The sequence below is a fragment of the Fringilla coelebs genome (genome assembly GCF_963513975.1).
Source record: "Fringilla coelebs genome assembly, chromosome: 5".
Lineage (NCBI taxonomy): Eukaryota > Metazoa > Chordata > Aves > Passeriformes > Fringillidae > Fringilla > Fringilla coelebs.
The window spans coordinates 44316084-44328521 of NC_140033.1; the positions used below are offsets into that span (position 1 = coordinate 44316084).

The 12438-nt window shown below is 38.1% G+C and overlaps 1 protein-coding gene across 3 annotated transcripts in view; it reads right to left on the reverse strand.

Annotated features, from left to right (window-relative positions):
* Positions 1-12438, reverse strand: part of FGD6 (FYVE, RhoGEF and PH domain containing 6) — a 73182-nt gene that overhangs the window by 19706 nt on the left and 41038 nt on the right. For 2 of the 3 annotated variants that reach the window (XM_084206509.1, XM_084206511.1), the window contains exons 7-13: positions 12126-12282; positions 11381-11468; positions 5832-5882; positions 2745-2803; positions 2523-2594; positions 1959-2027; positions 328-411 (exon numbers count right to left, since the gene is read on the reverse strand). In XM_084206509.1, the coding sequence (XP_084062635.1) occupies positions 328-411; positions 1959-2027; positions 2523-2594; positions 2745-2803; positions 5832-5882; positions 11381-11468; positions 12126-12282 (580 nt within the window). The remainder of the gene's footprint in view (positions 1-327; positions 412-1958; positions 2028-2522; positions 2595-2744; positions 2804-5831; positions 5883-11380; positions 11469-12125; positions 12283-12438) is intronic. The other variant, XM_084206510.1, reaches the window with a different exon arrangement.

Consider the following 12438-nt stretch of genomic DNA (forward strand, 5'->3'; position numbering starts at 1 on the left):
CCAGCAATAAAAAGCAGTTAAAAGGCAAAAGTGAGGCAGTCTAAACAAAATACAATACAAAAAATTAGTAGGCAGACTATTCCAGAGTAGGACAACTGGGTGGAATGCAGCCAAGATGATCCTGTAGCAACAGGATATTTAGGGAAACCTAGATAGCAATTCCACAAGCCACATTATGCAAAAAATGTCAAGCCTGTAGGATTGCTCTGGAGCAATATAAGCATATTTAATATCTCTTGCCAAAAGTAAACACAGTTGTGTTTTCAAAGTTTGAAGGCCTGAGTTTAGGTAGATTTGGGGAAAGGCTCACTTTAACAAGTGACTCACCTTCATTCCAGCCAACGACAGCATGTTGTTGAGTTTATACATCCCTGACTGAACTGGAGTAGTATACAACAGGGCATCATTGAACTGCAATACAGAACACTTTTAATGACTAAAGTTGGTTAAAAGACAGATAATTTCACAGGGATTTTACTGCAAGTACAGAACTCCTACAGCACTGAGATAACTGTCCAGAAGAGTATCTCCTACTTCCTATTATTTCACTTAGAATCCAAGAAGCATTTTCATGTATGAATTTAGATAACAATAGGTATCTATTTATATCCTCCTTGTGTAAATATACATTTGGCACATGAGTCAACAGTGCACGGATGTCAAAGAACAGGGTGTCAAAAGGGACAAAAATGTTTCTGGTGTACACAGGTATATAGTATAGCAAACGACTTTAAAAGGATATTAGAATTAACCATTCCAACAAATCAAAGCAATCCAGAAGCTAGGAGACAGCAGAATGGATTAGCAATTTGTAAGGACAAACTTAACCGTACCTTGTGAATTTTACCACTTTTAAGTGCATCTACTGTTTATTTCCTGTTCTACCAGACTTGGATTCGTTGAGTGCACTTACTGAACAGTAACTAAGATTTTTTCTGTGCTGTTCAACACATGGATCCAAACTTCATTTACTACACATAAACAAATACCAAAATCTGAAGTGCCTCTTAAGTTTTTGCTATGTGACTCTTTGCAAAATAGCCAAATGTTTAAAATGATTACTAAATCTTCCCAACATGATAAATGGAAAAATCACTGTGTCTAATGGAATGAATGCTGGCCTGTACCATTTATAAAACCCCAAAGCAAACAAAGCCCTTGGCCCATAAAACAAATCAGAGAAAATCCAAGCTAGCAAAATTAGCAATATTTAGTTTGTGAAGCTGGAGATAGAACCACATTTTTGAGTATTTCGGTAACTAGTATAATACACACTCCAGGGAAGTATTTCTTCACACGCCTAGGGAAGTATTTCTTCGTATCAGGGTAACTACAAGACAGGATTCAGCCAGGACTGTGGATCACTAATGCCATAAATTACAGGATAACAGCTGCTTTACTGTCTAAATAGAAGAGATAAACAAAAGGTTCAAGTGGAAACAGAAACTTCAGAGACGCACAGAAGTTTCAAAACAAAGCAGTAGCAGAGACAGGAAAAGAACCCAGTACTTAACTTCCACCCAGTGCTCTGCTCAGGATGCACGTGGGCTCCTGCAGGGGAAGGAGAGAGGAGGAGGGAGACGGGAGGAAGGAAAGGAGGGAGGGAAGGGTGCAGAAGCACTGACAAGAGTTGTAGGTTTTAAGATCTGGTACAGCTCAGAGGGAGGGAGTAACTGTGCTACCTTGCACAGTACCACAGATAATGTCTTCTCATTAAAGCTCTCAGATTTCAAATGAGCATTGTTAAAAATAGTATGCTTTAGTGAGAAATGATTTTCTATTAATATTAGTGTATACACCACAGATAACATCTCTACATTAGAACTGACTGAATAGAACAGCAACAATTAGCAATTTTTTCTACTACCTGCAGTTATTAGTTATGTTTGCAGTGTAATGTTTTAACCACTAAAAATTACACTAGGATTAGGCACACAGCAGTATACATAGCATCTTACCAGAAAAAACATTCTTGGCTGCATGACCTTTCTTGATAGCTTCATCAGCGTTCCCTCTTTCAAAAAGACCTAATAAGTTAAAACAATTAATGCAAAACTTAGCTTTTAAGGGCACAAGTCATGCAAATGAGCTGACATTTTTATAACTATTATCATGATTATTATTATTATTACTACACCAGAAGTGCTGCACAAGTTTTGGGATTCAGGGTTCCCTTTCTGAGAAAAGCTGTTTATCCTTATGTTTCTCTAAAAGTGAGTGTGGATGACTGCATTAGTTTTCTATGCTGCACGTGAAACCATGAGAAATAGAGGGTTAAGCTGAGGACAAAAACCTGCCTGCAAGAGCTGGCAAGGAATCATAACCTAAAAATTCTAAGTTTCTGTCAGATAAACATCTAAAAAACCCCCCCACATAAGGAGCACCAGTATTCATTTGACTGCTAGAACCTAGTAATGAAGCAATGGACCAATTTTCTTCTTTGTATATTCCAGTATCAGTCTTTGCTTGAATATCATCTTCACTTTCACTGCAATCTGCTGAATGCCATGTGGGGCACTTACCCTTCCTGGCTGCACGATCTCATGGTGTCCATTTAAACTGTACTGGATCTGCATGAGCTTCTGAAAGTTATCCTATGAGGGAAAAAAGCACAAGGTAAGTACTTGCCCTTGCATTCATGATTTTTTTTAAGGAACAACAAAAAAAGAAAAAAAAAAAAAGAGAGAGAGAAAGAGAAAGAGAAAAAGCTTTAATCAATCAGCTTCATATGGCAAAATACTTACTCCCTGCTTCATAATGTCATTGGCATGGTTTGCAACTTCTATAACAACAGCTAAAGCATCTGAAAGATGAAGGAATGATGTTTTGGTTATACAGACCAGTTAGCATTGGTATCCTGTAAAGCACAGACACCATACTGCATTTCTGCATCATTCCAAGATTGAAGGATCTTACTGTACAGACATCCCATTCAGGAGCACTTCCCAAAAACCCCAGAGCCTTTGGATCTTGGTTTAATAAGTATGCCCTAGCAAATCATTGCTTCAACCAACAGTGTCAATTATTTCTTAGAACTACTCAAAACAGGCCATAGGCAAGGCTAAATTCCAGTTTGTTTCTCACACAACAAATTACTTACTATACTTACAGCAGAAAAGTCAACAACATTTTAACAGAGACTCTAGAGGGACTAAGTTTTTGCCATTTTACCCAAATGCCATCACTGCCATTCATGGAAGACTACCTAGAAAAATTATATAAATCTTTGTTGTTTCTGTCTTCTGCCTTTAGTTTTTCTGCCCCTCAAAATAACAGTAAAGTTCAAATTTCTAGATTTTGAACTTGTAATACCAAAAGAAAAATAAATCTCTGGAAAAAAGTTACCAAATATGAGCAATTTTATTAAGTACTGATATTTAATAACCAGCAACTCAACTGTAAAATATCCTAAGGTGTAAGTGCAAAAAGCAATTCTATAAAATGATTATGTGAACACAGTAAGTGTTCAGTCCAAATTCAATGATCCATCCCATACAAGGATCTTATAAAAAAACCTGCAATTTACTTAAGTTAGAAAAATGACACTTAACAGAAAGCTAGAACAACTGTTGTGCTGAAATGTAGTCTTTAAAGCATTTAGCACCCTCTGAATAACTGAATTACAGCCAAGCACTGCAAAGAAAGGAATAAATTTGGTTCAAAGTCCACAGAGAAGCCTACCAAACCAGGTAAAACCAAGGCCTTGGGGTCTTTTCTTAGCTAACTATTAGAGTATTAGTACTGTAGAATGCATATACTTCCCTTATTGTTGACTCATATTTGGAAAAGAAGTATGTTAAAAGACAGAGCTTTTTGAACTGAAAGGTTCAGAAGCTCATGAAGGCATATAAGAAACTAAAGAGACATGAACAAAAAGCTCCTCCTAAGCCAATTGAATGAGAAGTTTTGTAAAAGATTGTCACAAACCAAGGCGATGCAAGCATAGAGTCAAACAGCTAAGATACATAGCACATATCAAGCATCTGATCACAATTTAAGTTGAGATATAGATCTCATGGAACCAAGGAAGCCTGCTGAAATGTAGCTGGTGGTCTCTTTCTAGGTAATGCTGGAGCTGCTTCAGGCAAAACCCTTCCCAGCTCCCACCCACATAAAGAAGATGAAGGGAAATGTAGTTAAATTCACAAAGACAGGAATGAGCACCAGATTCTCTGTTATACTTTCTTTCATCTCTCAGTTACTATATATATATTAAAACCTTCAAATTTCATTTATTTATTTCAAGAAAGATTGAAGAATTTTAGAGAAAATTGTAAGAGTTGCTGGCTAATGAAGGGAAAGTTCCAGGATCTCAGGACTATTTATACAGCCAAGACTAAATGAATCTAAACAACAACATAAAATAATCTATAGGGTCAAAGTGCATAAACAAAGTGCTTTTTGGCAGGGAAGAGCATTCCACTTATACCACTTAGCTGAAGTAATGTATTCAAATTAAGGTCAGCAAGAAGAATTGTGCTATTCGGGTTTTTTTCCAAGAGTACTAATCACAACCAAACCTAGTCTCCCTCTCCACTCCTACCCTTCACTCCCAGGCTCTGCATTGGAATTAAAGAACTAAGCAAAGTTAGAAGTAAGATAAGCTTCATTATTACAAGAAAGATCTTGGTGACTAAAGATTAGATTTTGTTTTCTTACCCAAATTCTAAGATGGACTACCAAATATGTCAAATTAACACTTGGGCATTGTTATAACTTAGCTTCAGCTTCTATCTTTGATATAAGAAGGGAGAGAAAAACACTATGAAAGATATAACTACAAAAACCAGAAAAGCTCGAGAAACTACAAAAAAAGTGAACTATATGTTTAGGTTGCTCTCTTTTCAAGTGGTCAGCTGTTTATCATGCAGTGCAAGTATTACTTTGTTCACAGCTATAAGAAATGCAAGATGAACTTTTCTATCTCTTGAAGAGCCATAAATTAAAATATTTTTGGCTCATATCTTCAACATACTCAAATATGTCTAAATGTCTTAAGAAATATATTTACTCATATATTTCATGGTATTGTACCAGCAGACAAAGCAAACTTGGCTCAGTGCATTGAAGGTGTTCATTTATTGCAGTTCAATCAACTACATCTGTACAACTCTTCTAAAGGTAATGGACTTGCACAAATGTGACAGGATCTCATGCAAATGAAATGGAAACATGGACTGGGAGCATTTTTTGTACTGCTGAGGCACACTCTGAAGAAGGAAACAGCCTGAATGTGCAGTGCATTGATATGCTTGAGTTAAACCACCTTAATCCTGCACTGCCATGAAATGCATGGTCCTGTCCTCTTCATCCCCAATGACTTCTCATTTCCTCTGATCTTCTTTCTCCCCACATGCAGGCAAAAATCTGTGTAAGTAACTTGTGTTTGTCAGCTTCTGACAACTCAAACTGGGGAACTCCTCAGGTTAAATATTACCCATGGCAGCTCCTTGATCTTGCTCACTTCTGCCACATGGATGCTTTTCCTGGCACAAAGAGAGAGGAGGAGACCAGGAAGGCTCATAGCTGGAGAGAGCATGCTGCCTATTAAAGGTCTACAGATGCAAGGGACTGTCTCTTTCAATGGCAGTGCCTAAAATATCTATTTAAACTGTGGAACTTCACTCTTATCTCTTGGTTTCAATTCAAGTGTGAGCTGATATGACTGCGAGCTCCAAACTTTTTTGAAACAAAAGCTTGCAATCTTTTAGTATCTCTGGTGAGAAACTTAAAACTAAATAGAAAACATTTCTATTACTGGCTTAGCATTTTGCATTTAAAATCTTGAAACATTGGTACATATGCTGTTATTTCTTTAAAGAGACATTTACCTTGAGTATCCCTATAGTCTGCAGATTCTTCTAAAAGATTCTTTAAATAATCTGTATAAAGAAAAAAGAATATAGATATAATTCTGTTGAATAAATAAACAACACCAGAAAGTAGTAAGCCCCATCTTTTTCCTGGAAATCTACTGTTCAGATCTACTACCTAATTGACAAAGATCTACTACTTTATCTTTTAAACCTGTCAAGGTAATAACAAAGTGAAAACTAGCATTTCCATAATGAAAGTATATCAGCAAAGAGATTGGTTACTGAAACAGTGGTCTTCTCCGGTGAAAAGTGATATATTGTATACATTGTTCCAGAAAAAAACAAGCAAGTGAACAATTAGTACATTCTTGAAATCATTTACATTGAAGCTGATGTAAAAAACTTTTAAAATTATAGATATTTGTCTGAACACCAAAACTAGTCTATAGGGGCTAATAAAAAAAGTAGTCCACTACAGAAGATCTGATGAAGATCAATATTTTTCAGTAATAAAACCAATATACTTCCCTCAATGTTCAAATAGGCATTTTCAGTTTTCAATGACACTTGCAGTTCCACGAGATGGCACCCTCGATCCATTAAAGTCTTGGTAGTTTTAAAATCTATTTTACTTTGCTGAAATTAACTCCAAATGTATGACTATACATGAAGACATCCCCCTCGAGTTTCCATTCCCTGGCTGAGTGTCTAGCTCATCAAAAAGTGCAATACTCTGTCAAAGATTAATATATATCCTCAGTAAAATGTCAATCATGTACTCTGCAAGCTTTGAACTTCTTAAAATGAAAAGAAATCAAACCAGAAACATTCCAAGAGATATACATTGGATCGATAAAAACAACAAATACTGATTTATAATTGCCTTTTAAATGAAGTATTAATATTCTGGCAGATCTAATGAAAACTAATTACATGTAATGTAGTAAGCATTCGATTTTAGCTTCTCAGTTGTACAAGCTTCATGTAGGAGTGAAATAATTCAACTCCCATATGCCTGCCCTACCCAAATTCATTCTTTCATTCAAAAAGGATCAGGAGCCAATTGTTCCTGCCTTCATAAGATGTCTTGCTTCATGCATGCCCCTCAGAGACCATTCTGTGTATTGTAATCTTTTCCTTATGCACAAAATTAAAAGGGAATTATGAAACATGTTTCTGCAGTAGAATTGCTACGGAAAGTGAGAGAACTTGTCACAGCTAATGAAAGCTTTGAAAAAAACAGAACTACAGGAAGAGAAACATTTGGCACTGACATTTTATTGTTTGGCAGAGACCTAAGGGAGGATCCAAGGGAGAAGCATGAAGAGCAGGTTGGGGTGCAGGAAGAAGAACCGGCTGGGAAGCAGGGAGGGAGCTCTGGGAAGCACGATTGGCTGGGCCATGGGAACACTCACAGCTTTCTGCTCTCCTCAGAGTTCTGCTTGATCATTAACAGGATTTGGTTAATATGTGATCTTTTAAGACAAGTCTGATCTGGACCAAAACTTTGTCTGCTGTACTCCATCAATATTGCATCCTTCATGGCCCTCAAAATCTTACGCTGTAGAAGCTACCAGCCATTCCAATGGAGTATTTAGCTGGCCATATATTCCATTTTAGAAAAAGTTAATCTTGCTTCACCTTGGGTTGTTCTGGTAAGAGGCTTGTATGATGGGAAAAAAAAATAACAGGAGGTATTTTGAAAGGAACTGGGAAGAGTTCACACCAGGTGTAATTTGGTTTAACCTGGAGGAACCTGTCACAGATACACCACCAGTTGCCCTCTCCTGCCCTGCCTGTGGATCAGTGGTCTCTCAAGTTGGAGCTGTGCCATGTTGCTGAGGCAGAGCACTCTTTGGACTCCACCATTAAGCTAACAAATTAAAGCTTTACAATTGCCACTTGATGTACATTGGAGCCAGCACAAAAGACTCCAATGAGAATTTCCCAGTAGAAAAAATGAGTCTCTACAGCTCATACAGAAATAAGGCTCCCAAACCACACATTCACCTCTACAGGCTGGGAACAAGAGGTAAGTGGGTATAATTTCCTCATCTGCAAATGTACAGCTGGCACTCTAAGACACTGTCCCTGGTACATGAAGACATCCAATTTAACATCCAAAGTAATTGCAGTGGAAACATAAAACCAGGGACCCAAGATGGGAACTAATTATTTCTTGGAATATTCATGCTTTATAACATGTTTCCCAAAACACCACCACTCAAACCCATATTTGGATGGGTATTTTCTAGCATTTTAAATGATACAATCAGTGAATAGAAGATGTAAAATCAAGATTTTAACATAACTGCATTCATTTAAAATTATGTATTTAAAACTGAAGGCAGCCTTTGTCTTACAAAACTGCAGCAGCCAATAAAACGGTAAAATCCTGAAAGTGATAATTAGGTAATTTTCATCTTAGTACTGTCTTTATCTGGTAAGTGGACCTCAGTTCACAGCTAAAACTCAGCTTTAGAGAAGCATCAGAACAGATATTTTTAGTCTCTTCTGTGAATACACACTGGAAATTCTGTGCTTACAACAGCCTTCTGGAGGTACTGGCATAAACTACACAGACAAGCTGATTTCACAGACATGAGAAATGTTGCAGTAAAATTTTTGCAAAAGTATTCCTAGATGAAATAAATACAGAAGTCAGATATTAAGGTGAAATGGCATCTAATGTCTTTGCAAAAAAAAAACCAAAATCCCCTCTGAAATGAGCTTTCGTTGTTCAGACTAGAAAGGCCTTAATCACACCTTCAGAAATTCTTAATTCTGCTGGATACCCCAAGGCACAGCAAAAATAAACATAAAAGCACACTACAACTGTTTTTGTGATGAAAATTTCTGTATGCCTACTTCTACCTGACAGCAGCCCCCAATTCTCTCTTCCCACTTGCTGGGGGAAGTGGCTATCACTTCTGCTGCTTAAAATTATCTTCTGCGTCATTAACTACTTTTTGTCTTGGGTTGTCTAATGTAATTAATTTTAACTTAAAGCAATTGTTCCACAACATGTAATTGGCCTTGAGTCTGACAGCTCTATTTCCAACCTGCAAAGCCACAGAGTGCAAAAAGGCTAATTTTTCATCCCACTCAACCTCCCCTCACTATAACCCCAGTCAAGGATAATAAAAGACACGCTCTGCCAACCTTATGCTGTGAAAAAGAGGAGAGAGACTTATCCTATGACAATCAAGAGCCTGTTCATATTGCACAGTCTCAAGTAAGCTACTCAAATCAGAGGTTTTTGGGAGAAGAGAATCACCTCCTTCATTTCTCTCAGAAATCAGAGGCCTCTGATTGGCCTCCACATAAGCTATCTAATATTTGCTGTACTACTCGGGCCACTATGTGAAGAAGTGGAAGTCCACTTACTGAACTAGAGAAGCTGTATAATTAAACAGAAACAGCGCTAAACTGTTCATCTCCTTGGCTGATTTATGAGTCCACCTGCTCCTGCTTTTGTTAGCACAAAAGTAACTCCACTTCAAAGCACTGCAACAATCTTGTGATGTGACCGAGTAGCAGCAGGTTACCAGTACAAAGCTGTCCCACTGACACAGAACATCTAAATAGGAAGAAATCCCTGCTGACTCAGGCCTGACAGCTTCATTTCCTCGATTATTTTCATTCTGCTGCTCTTGCCCTCTTCCCCACAGATTCCCTCCCACCCCTCTCCAGCCTAGGCAGCTGCTCCATGGCTACATCTCACCCACTGCAACAAAAGATACAAATGTTTTGCATGTCCTCCAGATGTTCATATAGCACAAGCTTATAGAGGCATTGCTCAATATTCCACAGAGCTGCTGGAAGGTAACTAAGCAGATGGATCATCCACAGAGACATGGAAGAATCAGAACTCAAGGGCAACATACATGCACGAAAGACTGAACAGGCTGAAAATGAAACAGATCCAAAACATCCCTCTCCAGCTCCAGCATAATTAAATTCTTGGCCTGATCTCTTTTATTGTTCCCAGAGAACAAGAGAAAATTACATTTCTAAATTTGCCACCAGCATGGCAATCCCAGTCTTTTCAGCAGCATTTGCAGGTATTTAAAGCTAGGCAGCCACAGTAAGGTCTACAGACTGGGGACCCCTACAAAAACCCCCATCAGCACAGGATGAGGCTTTTTTCAGGTCTAAAACATTCTGTCCCAGCCACAATGACAGCTCATCATCACGAGGAATTCCCCTTCAACATCTGAGCTTTGTTTCGGTGCCATCCATCACTCTGCTGTGTATATTGACAATGGCATTTGCTCCATCCTGATCCTCTATTCAACTAAACTCAATTAAAACCTTTCAACCTACCCAAGGCCCACTGATTTTGAAGTATAACAAACTATACCACACCCTAAGTGAGTATCCTTTTAAAATAAAGCAAGTCCCCAAATGCCATTTTATGGGTTGATTTCATCAATTAAGTACCATTAAGATTTTCCTCTACAGAGTATTCCATTTAATAAGAGTTCTCCCCATTCTTCAACACCTTGAGTTTAATGAGATTATTAAAATAAAAAAGTCAATGTTAATAACTTGGAAACTGCTCTATAACACTTAAGTCTGAATCTGCCACAGCATCACTAGTCTAAGTACATGCTGGGGAAATGCCAATGAGCGGCTACAGAGCCAAAAAAAAAAGGTCACGGAGCATTTTATTTTGCAGTTACTACATAAACAGAGGTTATTTTTAAATTGCTCATCAAGAGGCAATGGCTCTCAAAAACAATGCCTTAAGTATTTCCAAATCCTTACAGGAGCCATCCCCCTCTTACAACAAACAGATCTCAAAATACTTCACAAAGGAGGCCTCTGTCACTGCCCTCCCTTTACAGACAAAAAACCCCACTGCATCATGGAGATGACTTGCTCAAGGCCACCCAAACACGCCAGTGCCAGAGTAGGGTACAGAGCCCAGATTTCCCAGCTACAAATCAGCTCCTCAGCTGGCTCTGATAGCAAGTCTTAAGCACTTACTCGTGTGCACTAAAAACATGTGTTTTGCCTTTAAAAGAGAATGGATTTTACAGACAAAATACCTGGGTGGGGAAGAAATGGAGAAGCAACTTTAAAAAGTTCACAGTTGCATAGATATCTTTCTTCTCCTTGCTCCACTTTTCCATACAGCCTTTTTCATTTGTTAAACACCCATCATCCCAAAAAACCCAAAAAAGCAAAACCCAAAGCAGAAGAGGAGCATTCCAACCTTTTGAGGAAATTACAGGCTTCTATTACCAGAGATTCAAGCAAAAACCATCACAGGTTTCAAATTTTCTATGTACTGTTGAACTTACCATCAGAACACATCACAGTGCTGTAAATATTAGGACTTTGCTTGTGTATCTTACCACAATCAACATTAGCAAGAAAAGCCTCTAAACCCATGCCATGTTTTAAAAAGAGCTCCACATACTGTGACATGTTTTAAAAAAGCCTCACATATCTGAAGTCAGATAAACACACTTTACAGATGGATACAACTGTCTGAAAACAGGTGTCCTGGGGCATGTGAAGACTGGCTTCTGAAGCCTGCAAAAACTTGACTGTACCTGTCAACAGAAGCCTGTACTGGGGAATCCTCTGAACTGGCTTGAGCAGATAGTGCTTGAGGGCCAGACTAGCACAGCGGGGGCTCATCTGAAAGAAACACCCAAAATAAACAACAATTCCACAGCAGTCTAAGGTTCCAGCAAAAGAAAACATGCCTCCAAACAACTACCGATTATATTGGATAAGCTCTTTATCTTTGAAAAGTGATACTGCCACAGTGTTAAGCACTACACTACAGAGCAAGCATTTCCATGTGGAAGACTGCATGCAGAATTACCCATGCATGAAAGACACTAGTAAGCACTCATATGTAGATTCAAAACAGGTGCTTTGACCTAGGAGCAAGAGATGTGAAGCTTCCCAGAAATAAAGGAAACAGGATAGCAAGGGCAACATGCTCCTCTGTGATTGCTGTCAGTGTTCATTAGGCAAAAAGGCAGAGAAGACAGGAGTGCTCACTGCAGTAGTTTTAATTAATCCACACCTCTAAAGACAACACAGAATTAAAAGATCCATGCTTCAAAAATGCTAATTATCTTGAGTTTGCATTCAAAAAAATCTGAATCTGCAACATTGCAGAATTCAAAAGGTCTCTTGTCTTCTTCCTGTCTTAAGCCCAGACTGCAGAAAAAAACCCTATCACCAAAACACAAACAAATTAAGGACAGTTTCTAAAGCCCAGTGAAGGACCACAACTGCTAAAAAGGCACAAAACAGGTTATACCTTAAAAAAGAATACAATACCTCGAAGTCTTTGACTACTGATGCAAATCCTGCATTCTTCTTGCACTGTTCATCTAATAATGCAACATTTTTATCAAATTCTTTGATGTAAGTTGAATACATCTTTAGATAGGGACCCTTTTTAACAAATATATCAGCAATTCTTTGATGCTCAAGCCTAGAAACAACAACAACAAAAAAGATGCAATTAGAGCTAAAAATAGCATACATCTTAACCCTACAGCAAAACATCTCTCTTTTTCAGAGTAAGATGTGTTAGTTTATGCTCTGAACAAAAAGCTTACAGCAGATAGGTACCCATCTGAGCTGCTAT